Source organism: Plectropomus leopardus, chromosome 10 (genome assembly GCF_026936395.1).
Source record: "Plectropomus leopardus strain MGB_pleo_1.0 chromosome 10, ASM2693639v1, whole genome shotgun sequence".
Classification (NCBI taxonomy): Eukaryota; Metazoa; Chordata; class Actinopteri; order Perciformes; family Serranidae; genus Plectropomus; species Plectropomus leopardus.
This window is the reverse complement of record NC_142185.1, coordinates 27,461,856-27,475,828: the sequence shown is the minus strand read 5'-3', so window position 1 is coordinate 27,475,828 and position 13,973 is coordinate 27,461,856. Positions and strand designations below refer to the sequence as shown.

Sequence of the window (13,973 nt, the reverse complement as noted above, 5' to 3'; positions counted from 1 at the left end):
TACACATTGGTTCCAATATATAAAATATAAAAATATAAATGTAATATACAAAAGCAACCAAAGTGCAATAGAGACAAAACCTTGATATTGGATATTTCTGCCAAAATTTTCTAATATTATTTTCTTACTCCTCTCTCTGATAAAACTTTACAGTTACAGTATGATTAAGGTGTGGTTAAGGTTCAGAGCTAGATCTTTGTTATGGCAAACAACTATGGTTTTGGTCAGGCAACAAAATTTTCTGGTTTAGGGGTCAGCTAAAGTATGTGGGTACAGTTTAAAAAGACAACTTCTTGGTCTGGTAAAATGAAAACCAATCTCTCTCTCACATGACAGCCTGATAAGCTACAAGTCTTTGCAACACCACCACAATATGACTCTATACATAGCTACATAAAAGCACAGGCTCTGCAGTGCAGAAGTGGGAGTAAATCACACATTCGCAAGTCTCAAGTCTTAACCCTCAAGCAGATCTCAAGTGACTGTGGTGAGAATCAAGCAAGTCCAGTCTAGTCTTTGCTAAGTTCAAGCAAGTTACGAGTTAAGTCATATGGAATTCTAGTGATCTAGTCAAATGTTAGCCTTTAGCCAACGTTTAACTGACCAATAAGCTAAAATGTTGCTAATAAGTGAATACCTAAAAAGAATCATTCAGGAACCTTCCTATGTTTTTGACAGATGAAGCTGGATGTTGTGGTGGTCATGTCATTGATTATTAAGCTGCAGACCTTGCATACCACTGCTCTCTTCTTGCTACTGTCACTGACAACATAATCATTGAAACCAATTGATAGCTGCCTAGTGCATTAGCCTCTGCTGGTCTGCCACATCCTAGCAAGTTGCCAGCTTTACGTGCAGTGGGATGATTATATTGTTTTTCTTCCCTTTATAAAATCAGATAAACCTTCAATGATCCCCAGAAGGGAAATTCAGTATAAATGTCAAATCAGAATGTGCAGGTGATGTGGTTTTCTAACAGGTTTGCTTTCAGTTCTGCATTTTGAGGAAATTATTTTTAGACAAAACGCAGACTATTCTCTTAGGTCATTTGCTATAGTTTTTCATTTCAGGGTGCTGTAGCACAACCACTCTCCACCGCATTTATTATGATAAAATTAGTTTGTTCGTCCTAGAGACAAAGTAACAATGGACATTCATTTATTGTTTTTATTTCCAAAGTCCTTGTCCGAAAGGGTTACTTTGTTACATCTTTGCTGCAAACACTTCGCAAAGCATTAGAATTGAAAGACGAGATAGCAAAACAGAAACAACATTCATCTCAACCATCCTTCATGTGTTATCACACTTGTACATTTGGAAGGCCTCAACAGCAGATGGCACGGAAACAAGATGCAGGTGAAAACAGAGCCAAGCAACAAAAAGCACCGTCAAAAAGTTCAGCAAAGTTCATTTCATCATGTTGATGGAAAGCTCATCAACCAACATAACCACTATGAAGGCTGCACCAAAACCACAGAGCAAAACAGTGTTTTACACTGAACAAAATACAGCCTGGTGCTTCCTGGCAGAGATGGCTCTTTTTTTTGCAAGTCATATGCAAGTCTCGAGTCTTTGCCCTCAAGTCCCAAGTCAAGTCAGGCAAGTCCCGAGCACTTGCTGCTTTTCATTCTCCAACATGACAGAAAATCAAATATATTTGGGTCTTGTTCTGTTGGTGGATCAAAACATTTGACATATTAAAAACTTCCCCTTTACCTTTCAGATACTGTTATCAATTTTCTCTATTTTGTGACATTTTATAGACCAAATTACTTATTCATTGAAAAATAATAAGAAATCAGCAGATGAATTGTTAATACTGTTAAAGGAAACATTCATGAATGCAAAAACAGAAAAACTAGTAATTTCTCTGCCTGGTACAACAAAATATCTATAACAGCATGCAGCAGATACTTCAAAAACGTTTGATCTCTTTGTGTTTCTTTGCAAATTAACACAATAAACTAAGATATACTCTGTATGGCAAAGAAACATAATATACTACAGGGTATTATTAGATGTTTATTCGTATATTGACCCCTTGATATGTTTTATTTTACAATTTTCATTCTATTTTATTGAAATATGTCTCTTGCTGATAGTCTAGCCACTTGTATTGCAATGAACACTGTATTTCACACATATAATTGCCATCTGCTTCGTCACTCCCTTCTCTTCTATCACCTGATTTCTTTTGGGGATTAAAGTGCTCATTTAAAAAGGATGAAAAGCGTTTCAAGACAATGTATCTGAACATCTGAAACATGGCCAGAAAATAAGAAGAAAATAACTCAGCAGTTTAGATTAACGTTTTTTTTCTGCATTTCTTTGTCTTTATGTCCCTCACCACCCAAAAAAGTTTTTTGTTAATTCAGTCTGATCTTGAAGAATGATGGGAGTTTGACACTACACGGCTGTTTTCACATTCAGGTGATGAACAGAGAAAGGCTCTCTGCTCACCTTAAGAAGAGTTTAAGGTTCTGGATCTAATGACATCACAAGTAGTTTGGATGGAAGTCAATCGTAGTTTATAGTGCAACTTGCAAAAATGTTATGAAAAAACGTATAGCCTTCAGTTCGTATACACTGAGAAAATGTGTGTCCAGTTTTCAACTTGTTTCCAACGTTTTTAAATTAACAATATTTAAATAGTGGGTTTTTAAATGAGGGCAAGGGGGTACATGCATTTTTTGTGAGAAAGCAATCTCACACACTTTTTATGATCATGATTATTATTATGATGATTATTATTACTACTATTATTATTTAAGGAAAATATTTTTATAACTCTTTAAAGATATCTGGAGGGTGTCTTTAACTTTTGAATTAAAGCAGCAACTTGAGTTATGAACTCAGTGATGGAGAGAAAGAAAAAGGCAGAAGACTTGGACAGATGGTGAAAAGGAGAACAGAACAATCCATCAAATTATCACTGAGATATGATTTTATGCTATTTTGTACTAGAAGAGAGAAAACTGCATTTAGAAAAGCTTTAGCCAGGTTAAAGGCCTGATAAGTCACTTTTTGCATTAATTGTTACTGTTTTGTTTTTTGTTTTTTTTTAGCTAATTTTACCTCATACATTATATTATAATAGCACAGTTTTGCACAAGGCCTGTCACGATAATTAAATTACAGAAGCATCAAGGTCAGCAAAAATGATCAAGGTCACGTCCATCGTACGACACTGCCCTTGTGTTCACATATTTGTTTACACAAAAATGTCATCAGCATTTTTGCCAACATGATGCCAACATAAACAGCAGGGTTTGACAGTTTTGTGTTAAGGAATCAGTCTCTATAAACCTGTGCCAAATGTATAACACTTATGGACAATTTTTGTTAACAAAGCCTGGGAGTCCATTTCATTTAATGATTTGATGTTTGGTTTTTATTTTTTTTTCTGCTTTATTTATTTAGGATATTTTATTATTTTCACATTCCATTTCAAGTGTCTGAATAGTCTTACAAATTAAAAGTTAATTGCTCTTTGAAAAGGTGTTCTTGCATTATTCTAACATTATATTATGATATTGCTGGCATAAAATAGTCATAAAATGAATATGATGAAAAAAGCATCTCATACAACTGCAAACAATGTTAAAACAATATATAGAGGTGTATGGTTGTGACAAGGATCCAAAAACAAACATGTCAATTTCTTTCATTTTGCCCATATTAAATATGTCAATTTATCTGCGAGTGCCGGTGTTGTGTTTGTTCTTAAAATGAAGTTCATCTATCGCAATTACTTAGGACACCGAGGACAATGTATCATCCACCAAAAATAGGTATCATGACAGGCCTAACTTGCACAAATAAGAAATTATTTTCAAGACAAATCAATCATTTGAGACTGACTGCTGCTACTGAAACCTCCGTCAATTTTGCAGTGATGATTTTCAGCCTCTAGAGGACAGTGTAAAACAGGGTAAAGAGGTGACGATAAAGGAACTTAAATGTGCTTTTCACAGGCACAGAATGGCAGGTACTAACATTGTCAGATGTAAGAAGAGTATCAATTCATCTTTGTTTGATTATAAACAAAAATGGCTGAGAATAAAATTAAATAATTTCAGGGAAGAACAAAAACTATATATGTATGAATGCATTTACATATGTTGTTATATATCTTACAGGTGTACACAAAAAGACCAAGGGTTTATTTTGGAGTGGAGGACTTACGGAGGCACGACAAGTATCAAAGAGAGGAAAAACATCACACAGACTGTTGTCATAACAACATATTGCAATGAACACAAAGTACCATCTGGTATGAGATTTTTAAGACACATCGAGAGGACAAGCCGATAGATAATTATATCCCGGGAATAAGAATTAGACTGAAGGAGCAGCTCCCATATTAACACTGAGATAAAAATAAGGGAAAGTAAGTTCAGCATCATCAAAAGAAGAGATGTGACAAATATATAACCTTTCATGGAGGGCAGATAGACAGTCAGATAGCACAAAGGAGGAATTGCTGTAAGTCGTGGGAACATGTGATTTACTTTCTACGTCATAAGATGGAAATGGTAGCAGTTAAGAGATTAGGGGAAGAAGTTTTGATTGCACAATGTTCTTTGAGCCAAATGTCCTAATTCATAGTTACCAGCTCGCACACACATTAATCACACACATTAATCTGTATTCAATCCGGGTCCAGACTGACCTTGAGCTTTTCACCTGAGGTATGCGCTTTGCATCCATTAAGTCGACGTGGTGTAAAACCATCTCACAGCATCAGCGTGAAGTGTCTATTACCACCGTCTTATTTCCTGTTTATATGGCAACTGCCTCAACATCCTGTTTTTAATTACTTCTCTCCAGCAGCAGATGCTTCTCACAGCAACCTGCTGTGGATTACTCCCCTGAGAACTAATGTGCTGTGACAGACCCCACTTTTCCAATCAATAACTCGCCCTAAATCTGCCATCTCTCTGCCTGCCAAACACACTCCCACTTCTAATGGCACATCATTTTCTTTAAGGGGGTGTAATTGCAGACTGTGGAAAGCTGTAGCCCTTTGTGTTTCCAACTACGTAGATACTGTAAAGGAATCTAAAGTACAGAAACTACAGCCCACGGCCGACACAGGAAGTGATGGGGGCTTTACACCGCGCTCAGACTCGCCACCATTTCCATCACATTACCCTTTGAGAAAGCATTCACTTCCCTGTTTTGGCTGAGTGCTCAGATAAATCGCTGTGCCGCTTCATAAACCTGTTGGCGCAAGCTTGTCAAGATATTTGTGTGATTTTTGTTGTGGTAAGTGCAGTTTTTTTATTGTTCAGGCAAAGCTACCTGTTCTGTTTGACCTTTGAGATGGACGGGGGAAGGTTATTTTGGCAGTTATTTTTGTTTAAGAGCCACTTGCTGAATGTATTTTGGTGACAAGTTTAAAGACAAACGCAACTAATTTGTTTTATTCTACAACTTTATATGAATGGCTTTCTGATTTTATCACCACTAATTCAATACACACAATAGAAAGTAGAGTATACAGTACAATGGAGAAAAACAATACTACAAAGTGAAACACAGAAGTCACATGATTTCTTATCAAGATAGCATCAATGTCTCAGGCTTAAAAAAATTTCACTTCCACAACCGTCACCACAGATTACACCTCTGTCTACAGATTAATGAATATACATGTACATTTATTTGATCTTTGTTTGCTTTTTAATTAATGACACATTTAGCGAGACATGGTCTGTTTGACTTCCTCTGTCTTTCACAGTGCAGCTGCACAATTTTAAAATAAATATTCAAATGATCAAGCAGCAGCTTCTGCAAACGGTAAAACACAGAAATGTACATATATAGAAGCAGCCTCTGGGTTATTCACCCCTAGTGTTTCTACTCGAAACATAATTGCTTCACACATTTTTTTTCCCCCTGGCAAACAGAACTTTTTACTGTACTTTGCCTGAAAGGTAAACACTTTAATTGAGTTTTATCATATTTTTTCCATTGGTTGTTTGTTTTATTTTGTCTTAGATTTCAAAGTGTGAACTAATGAGGGATAACGTCATAATGGTCAAAAGTAAGTTCTGGTCTTTCTCCTCAGATCATTTGAAAGTTGACTGATTATTTTAGTCAAAATTGATATAGGTCAACACATATTTGCCTTTTATTTACAGTTTTATCTGATCAGTCTGATCAGATTTTTACAACATTCAGAGCATTAATATAGCAGCAAACAACTATTTGCTATGTGAAGATATAGTGAAGTAATTGCATCCTGACCAAAGAATTTAGTTACGCTCCCTCTTTGTGCTGTTACCCGAGCGTCTTAGTCCAATGTTTGCCCTGCAGCACATGCATACTGGTGCATGTGAAGGCCCAGTAAAACCAAACTGACAAAAAGTAGCTATAGTAGCAACAAAGTCCATCTTTCGCGTCGCCTCACATCGCCTGTGTCTTGGTCAAAAAGTTGCAAAAGAAAAAACAATGCTAAGACTCAGCTAATAGCCAAATAACACATACATTAAATGCCTGAGTAAGAGGAAATAACTCTCCATATCTGCAAGTGCATGTTGTAACTGTAACTACAGTCATCATTCAAAAAGGGAAACTGAAAGACAGACAGGATGGAAAGAGAAAAGAATATTTACTGTGTGCTACAGAACAAAAACACAAACCATTTTGAACCATTTCTGCTAAAGAGCTCAGTGGCTAAAAACGATAACATTATTTCGATCTCACGGCCTCTTGACCTTTGCCCTTTGTTAGCTTTCCTCACTTTCAATTTTCACCTGGGCACTAAGCTGAACTGCCAATCAGAGATTTCATTCCAATTCAACATGCTGAATTATCCAAAAAGAGTCAGGGGGCCGACCAGGGCAGTCGAGTACCAACGGTGCGGGGCACACCACAACTAGGCGGACAACGCTCACCATCAGCCTGACAGCTCACCATCTGCTTGGTGTATCTGGGCCCAGAGTCCCTGTGTGTGTCCTATTGGTAGCTAATTGCTGCCATCCTGCACTGCCCTCATATGGTAGTTACAACTGATAATGTCATCCCCACCCACAGCATCATCTCGAAAGTGCAGCGTCCAACCTCCGGATTCCGCCAGGTTAACACTGTAAGCTCTGTTAACACAGTTGTGGTCAGTAGAGCTGTTTCTAGAGTTAACACCTTTAGCTGCTAGCCACCAGCTCAGCCACCTCCAAACCGAGAACTGTGTGCAGATAAATAAATCACAGATATGCTGTCAATATCGTATTCAGTTCATATAATCAATTTCATACTTCATGTGGCCAAAATATCCCTTTTTCCCTCATAAAAAGCTTCCTAGCAGCACATGACCTTTCAATATAAGTGAATTAACAGGACTTCAACTCCAATCACCAAAACAAATGGGCTTTAAAGTGCAAAAAATAACATGATGAAGGAACTGCTCAATGAAAACAAATGCCAATATCTTGCTGTACTGCAAATTTCAGAATGAAGCTGGATCTAAACTTCTCGAACATGTCTGTGGAGTCTGTGAGGCTGGAGCAGGGACCAGTGGAGTACCGCATGGCTGGCCTGATCTTCTACTGCTTCGTCTTCATCATCGGAGTCATCGTCAACATCACTGCTTTATGGGTATTTGCTCTCACCACGAAGAAGAGGAACTCTGTCACTGTCTACATGATAAACGTGGCAGTGGTGGACCTCACCTTCATCCTGCTGCTTCCCTTTAGAATGATCTACCATCACCAGGACTATTGGCCCTTTGGGGATATTTTCTGCCGAATCAGTGCAGCTCTCACCATCTTCTACCCCTGCATCGCCCTGTGGCTGTTTGCTCTGATCAGTGCGGACCGCTATATGGCCATCGTCCAGCCAAAGCACGCAAAAGAGCTGAGGAATGTCCCAAAGGCGGTGGTGGCCAGTTTTGGAGTGTGGGTCATGACTTTGGGCAGCACTGTACCACTTCTCTTCTCTGAAGAAGACCCCGATCGCATCTCCAACTTCACCACCTGCATCAAGATGCAAGACATCATCCACATGCGCCACGACAACCTTGTCAACTTTGTGCGACTCATCTTCTTCTTCCTGGTCCCCATATGTATCATGATTGGTTGTTATATTGTTATTGTGGATAATCTGATCCACGGGCGAACTTCGAAACTCAAACCTAAAGTGAAGCAGAAGTCCATCCGGATTATCATCACACTGATTATCCAAGTGTTGGTGTGTTTTGTGCCTTTCCATGTGTGCTTGGTGCTCCGTCTGCTCGGGACGGGCAAAGACGGTGGTTTCAGCACATGGGCGGTCTTCACCACATTCCTCATGAACCTGAGCACAGTCTTAGACATTATTCTGTACTATATTGTCTCCAAGCAGTTCCAGGACAGGGTGATCAGCGTGATTCTGTACAGGAACTATCTACGAAGTGTGAGACGGAAGAGCAGGCACACTCACACGGGCAGCGTCCGATCGATGAGCAACCTGACCAGCGCGATAATATGAAACAACCGTCAAACTTTCACGTCAAAAAGCAGCACACTTGTATGTGCGCACGCTTCAGCACAATGTAACACTGAATGCTTCACTGTGTACATGGTTCATTATCAAAAGGATCAAAACTTGCAATTAATTTCCAAGGTGTAATTTACACTCACAGTATGGGAGTGCTGCTGTTGTGGCAAAAACATCTGTGTTCAGAGCTGATTGACTCACCCATGAGACTTGAGATGTTTTCTGTGCATCTTTGCTCTGGCAGACAAAGCACGACTATCTGTGGCTCAGGTGTAATACATTCAGGCGAAAATAAAGCTCATGATCATTAAAAACATAGCCCGCAGTATCGCAGTGTCTGCTTTGTTAATATGCATAAACACTCAGCCACGTCAGCCGACACCTATAATGGGCCTGACTGCCTCCACTGTGGGGGGAAACCAACAGGAAACAAAAGCTGGTTCATAAAGGTTGCTACTTTTGTTTGATCGCTTATTGGAACTTCGCCTCTGTCTGTGCTGCATCATGGACTTAAATATAACCATCAGTGCTGCATGATGTAATGCATATGCAAATAAATTAGGTTTGCTTGACTGGTGTCACTTTACTGTGTCATATTTGTGGAGTTTAAGTTGAACTACCTGATAAAAGAGAGAATTTGAACACTTACCACAATCATCCAGACGGTTGCTGTTAACATATTGACCAGGTGATGGCAGCATGGCACAGCTAGACCCCATCTACCTGCCAGATCCAGACAGAACAGCGTTTCTTTACTTTTAAAGAACATAGTTCAACATTTATCTACTTTAGAATTCTGTACACTTTTTGTCTTGTTTCTGCATTTCATCACATTTAAACTGTCTCAATAAAAGCAAACATTTCAGTTTTTATCCTGAGAAATAACCATTCCATCTCATCACAGGGAAGTTGTTAACTACAGCGTCCTCAACCAGGAGTCAGAATGAAAGTGTGTTTATGGTGCAATGTGAATCATATTGATTAGATGTTAAATGATTCAGCCACTTGAAGTGCATTTACAGTAACATCCTCAAGAGATGTCAGTGAGGCTATTTACTAGATTTAAAGCAACCTTAACCTTAAAAGAGAAAACCTTTTTTTCTGTAAAAGGAGACTTTAATGTCAAGTCTCAAAGTATGAGCAATATCCTGCAATTTATCCCCAATTTATTACTCAAAAATAAGACAGACAAGTAATGAGTTAGAAGGTACTGAATGTGAGACAGTTCTATCTCTATGAAGAGACTGTTTAATTTAAATAAAAATGAAATAAACTCAGGTTTGAATGTGATGGTTTTGATAGGTGTCTCGCACAAACGTCACCCGAGCCAAGAATTGATTTGGTCTTACCAATTGTAAAAATAATCGAGTTATTGTGTCTGTCGCACCTACACAGTCTTAATCGGATTAGACAGTGAGTCAGTGTGGCTGAGTAAGTATGTAGTGTCCCATACAATTAGACAGTGAGAGCATCCTGTGGTGTGACCACATGTACCAGAGCAAATTGCAGAATGCTTATTGTACGAATGATCAATTGCAGATACAACTAAATACACTGTGTTAGACTGCAATGCCTTAATTCTGGTTTATCAATGTTTTCTAACAAGCAAAAATTCTAACGTAGATAATGTGACGGAGGTAAAAAGATAAACTGCACTGGGAGTAAATGTGGTTCTTGGTTGGTTTACAGTATTCACGGGTCAAAAACTGGCCAGACTGTGAGATATGGACAGGCGAGATTTACACTGTGTTTAATAAGAGGAGGCAGACTACAAGATTTCCATCTCACACGGAATTCTGGGAACTGCAGTTCATCACATGATGATAGGTTTATTGGCTGCTGGACTACAAGTGGATTTATAACCAAGAGGTCGAAGGTCAAATGAAACATCAGAGGGTCGTCTATCTGTCCCACCTGTTAGACATCAAAGAAAAACCAGCCACGCTGCTCACAGCAACTGGCATTTAAAACAATTAAGTTTCCTGTCAAGTCCCTGTGATGAATTATCCGGAAGCTTTACCCGCTGTAATTCTAAATCTTCCCAACAAGTGCCTTTGTTGTAGAGAAATTAATGAAAACAAGATTGTCTTTCATAGGAGCTGATCTAACAGCGCGACAGCCAGCTGCTCTTCTTTGGGAATAAAAACAGTCAGCATTAAACACAGCTCGCACAAAATACTTTTTTTTTTCCTACCACTCGTGTGGAAAACAAATCAGGCGGCGAGCGCAGTGGCCATCTGTTTTGTTATTTGATATGTGTGAATACATGTTGTAATGACTTTGTTTGTGAATCACTCTGCGCGGCAGAACACACGAGAGCTCTCGAAGTGCTGGAGTGTTCAAAGCTAATCATATAATTGGACACAATAGTCGATGACAAATGGAGACGCTTGGAGCCAGCCAGCTGGGGAAGTGAATATGTAATCATTGTAAAATCATATCATTTTTGCATATTTGAAGACAGCTTAATAGAGTTTGTGTGTCAGCACACTATCAAATGATGATCAGAGACAGTGTTGCTGCATTTGTTTTTCTAAATAGTGCTTTGTTGGACTACTTATCTTTATCGTGATTAAAAGTGTTTCTCAAGAGTTTGTGTCTTACATGTGCATTTATGTTGCATGCTGTGCTGAGTGTTGAAACAGATTTGGGATGAATGACCCCTCTAAATTAAAAAAAAAAAGAAATATGGTACGGCAGTGATACCCAGCCAGGGATTCATGTACCACAGGGTATTCTGCGGTTGCCAAGAGCTATATGTAAGGATTTTGGAGTAGCTCCACTTTTTTGAAAAATTAGAAATTACAACTAAAAACTGGTATGCAAGCAAGCAGAGTCTGAACAGTTGGATAAATGGTTGCAATAGTTAGGCAAAAATAAAGGAACAGCTGAAATAGCAATGGCTACAATAGTTCAAATAGTTCAAATAGTTACCTAAATGTAGTGAGACAGTGGAAATGAATAAAAGTACTGGATAAATGGTGAAAAATCTAATGGTTTGCTAAAAGTAGTGAATACATCACCTAAAAAAGTTACTAAAAATGATTGAAATTAGCTAGGCAAAGGTGAAGGATAAACTTGAAAAATATAACTTAAAGTAATAAGTAAATAGTTTAAATATTAAGCTAAAAGTAGTGGATAAACAGTGGATATAGCAAGACAAAAGATTGGATGAGCATAAATGGTGAAAAGGTTAATGGTTAGCTTAAAGTAACAGATTAGCCCAGTAAAGTACTGAATAAATGGTTCAAACAGTCAGGCAAAAGAATAAACTCTTTAAATAGAGAGCTTGAAGTGATAAATAAATGTTTAAAATGGTTAGCTACAGGTACTGGATAAACAGAAGAAGTCATGAGATAAAAGTATTGGATAAATGGTTAAAATGCTAATGTTTATATTTATTATTTTTAATTTATACTTTATTTAAAGTATGTCTTACTGTTTTTGTTTGTTTATTTTTTGGTTGGTTTTTAATTGTGTCATGTTTAATGTTGTGCATAGATGGAAAACAGGTTAGTAAAAAATACAAAGCAGCATAGAGGCCAGTAAATATGTTATGGTAATTACTTCTTTTTCTCCTGCTTTTTCATTCTTGCTCTAAAACTAAGTGCTGACTACATTTGGGACGATGCTCGAGCATTGCTTGGACGGAGACGGACGGTATTTTGTGGCTGACTGTCATTGCATGCAAGAAGCTAAAATTGGTGCATTCAACTGGGTGTAATTTCATACTGAGGATCGGAGCTGGAACCGATTAATACCCGTGACCACTGCAGAGTCATTTGATCTGGGAGAAAATGCCAATTGTAACCTTTCCCATTAAATACAATGGGATCTTTGCAGGTGTTGGTGGGTCTTTGTCCAAAGGGATAGACGCTGTACTTGTAATACAAATGCAAACTTTACCAAATCAATCCACAGCAAAACTGAATTAAAATATTGTAAAATATTGAAACAATATCCCATTATATGCTTAATAGTTTTAAATTACATCCAGTTTAAAATCAATTTAAATGAACATATTGAACATGTTGAAGATGTGTCAACACAGGGGTATTGAGTTGGGGCCTGTAGGGGTACGTCAGTCAAAAAAGGTTGGGAATCTTTTAAAGACTATTAAATCTCAACTGTGGTTTAAGTCATTGTAATATTTTTATGTGACATATGTGAACTGAAGTATTTTTCCCATCCATATGTGTTTGAAATAACAACAGAAACAGAATATCTATGTCGCAGTTTTGGTTTTGAAGCGCCGTTCCGTACACTTTTACTATACCATTAGTCTTCATATTGTTCCCATTAGAGAGCACGAGGACATGAAAGAGAGCCCATAATGTTATATAGATACTGTACACATCCAGCCTCGCCTGGGCCTCCTCGTCTACTGTACAGCATTAGCAACGAGCAGCTGCCTGCATTTACATCATTTAGCGTTTCTCTCAGGGCACTTTAATACACTGAACCTCTCCCCTGGTAAACTTTACAATAGGATGTTGAAGGATACTTCTGGACTGCCATAGGAAATGAGAGGCACATGTGCGTGGATGTAGCGGTGCAACAGTGGGTTCCCCCCTGTGATGCTGAGCTTAAGGGCTGCACAATAAGACTAATGGATTCCTTTCGCGGACAAAACTGGGTTAAGCACATGAGCTATTGTTCTTATCAGTGTACAATGATGTCTTACGTACAGTAGGAACTGTGTGAGGTATTTCTTTTGTACACAGGACAGCTTTGCAGAGGTAATCTTTTCCTTTGGCAATTGCAATCTACTCCTGCATTGTCTTTAGTCTCCATTAAAAGGAGATAATCTACTGCAAGAGTTTCAAATGCTGCTAAACTGACTCCAATTGACCCTGCAGTTAGCAGAGAAAAGGAGAAGAAGAGGAAATGTATGGCCTTGATTACAGCTGTGTGTCTATTTTAGCAGATTGTTCTGTTGCTGATTCACACACACAGACAGCCACCATTAGCACATATAAATAATGTAAGGCCCTCATCTCTCTCTGTTTTTTTTCCAACTCTCTACTCAGCTAAGTGCCTGCATGGAAACCTTGGCCTCCTCCTTGTCAGGTTCTCCATAGATTAGTATAAGATTTATTTTAAGTCTGTAAAGCAGCATGTTCTTTACAAGTGTTGCGCTCAATGCATGTGGGAATGTTTTTAATTGTATCATGTGAAGTGGAATAGGAGCTCCGGTGGGGACCGTGTCAGGTTGTGTTAATATTTAATCCGGTCTCACTTCAGTTTCCTCATGATCCACTGTATCGCAAGAGCGGAATGAGAAAGCAACATTACAAGACGGATAAAGAGACACGAGTTGTGGCTTCTGTCTCGCTCAGGATGTGAAAAGCTTGTGAATTACGAGACTCCACTTGTGTCTCTGTTCTCTGCAGAGGCCCAGGCCATTGTGCGGTGTGCCCTGAACAGCGAGTGATATTATGGCAGCTAATGCTAATGCACTCGTTTCAGCTGATGTGCATCTTAAGAGAGCTGAC

General features: G+C 38.5%; 2 protein-coding genes across 4 annotated transcripts in view; one reads left to right on the top strand and one right to left on the bottom strand.

Annotated features, from left to right (window-relative positions):
- clybl (citrate lyase beta like) overlaps positions 1-13,973 on the bottom strand; it is a 150,871-nt gene that overhangs the window by 126,875 nt on the left and 10,023 nt on the right. For both annotated transcript variants that reach the window (XM_088083478.1, XM_088083480.1), the window contains exon 3: positions 9,128-9,201. The gene's annotated coding sequence lies outside the window, so the exon portion shown is untranslated. The remainder of the gene's footprint in view (positions 1-9,127; positions 9,202-13,973) is intronic.
- On the top strand, positions 5,110-9,050 carry gpr18 (G protein-coupled receptor 18). Of its 2 annotated transcripts, XM_088083481.1 has the most exons (3): positions 5,158-5,268; positions 6,004-6,049; positions 7,455-9,050. In XM_088083481.1, exon 3 carries the CDS (start codon positions 7,456-7,458, stop codon positions 8,467-8,469), a length of 1,014 nt encoding a protein of 337 aa, XP_087939607.1. In that variant the 5' UTR covers positions 5,158-5,268; positions 6,004-6,049; position 7,455; the 3' UTR covers positions 8,470-9,050. The 2 variants fall into 2 exon arrangements, with proteins under 2 accessions (XP_042350227.1, XP_087939607.1); XM_042494293.2 differs by lacking the exon at positions 6,004-6,049 and having other exon boundaries at positions 5,110-5,268.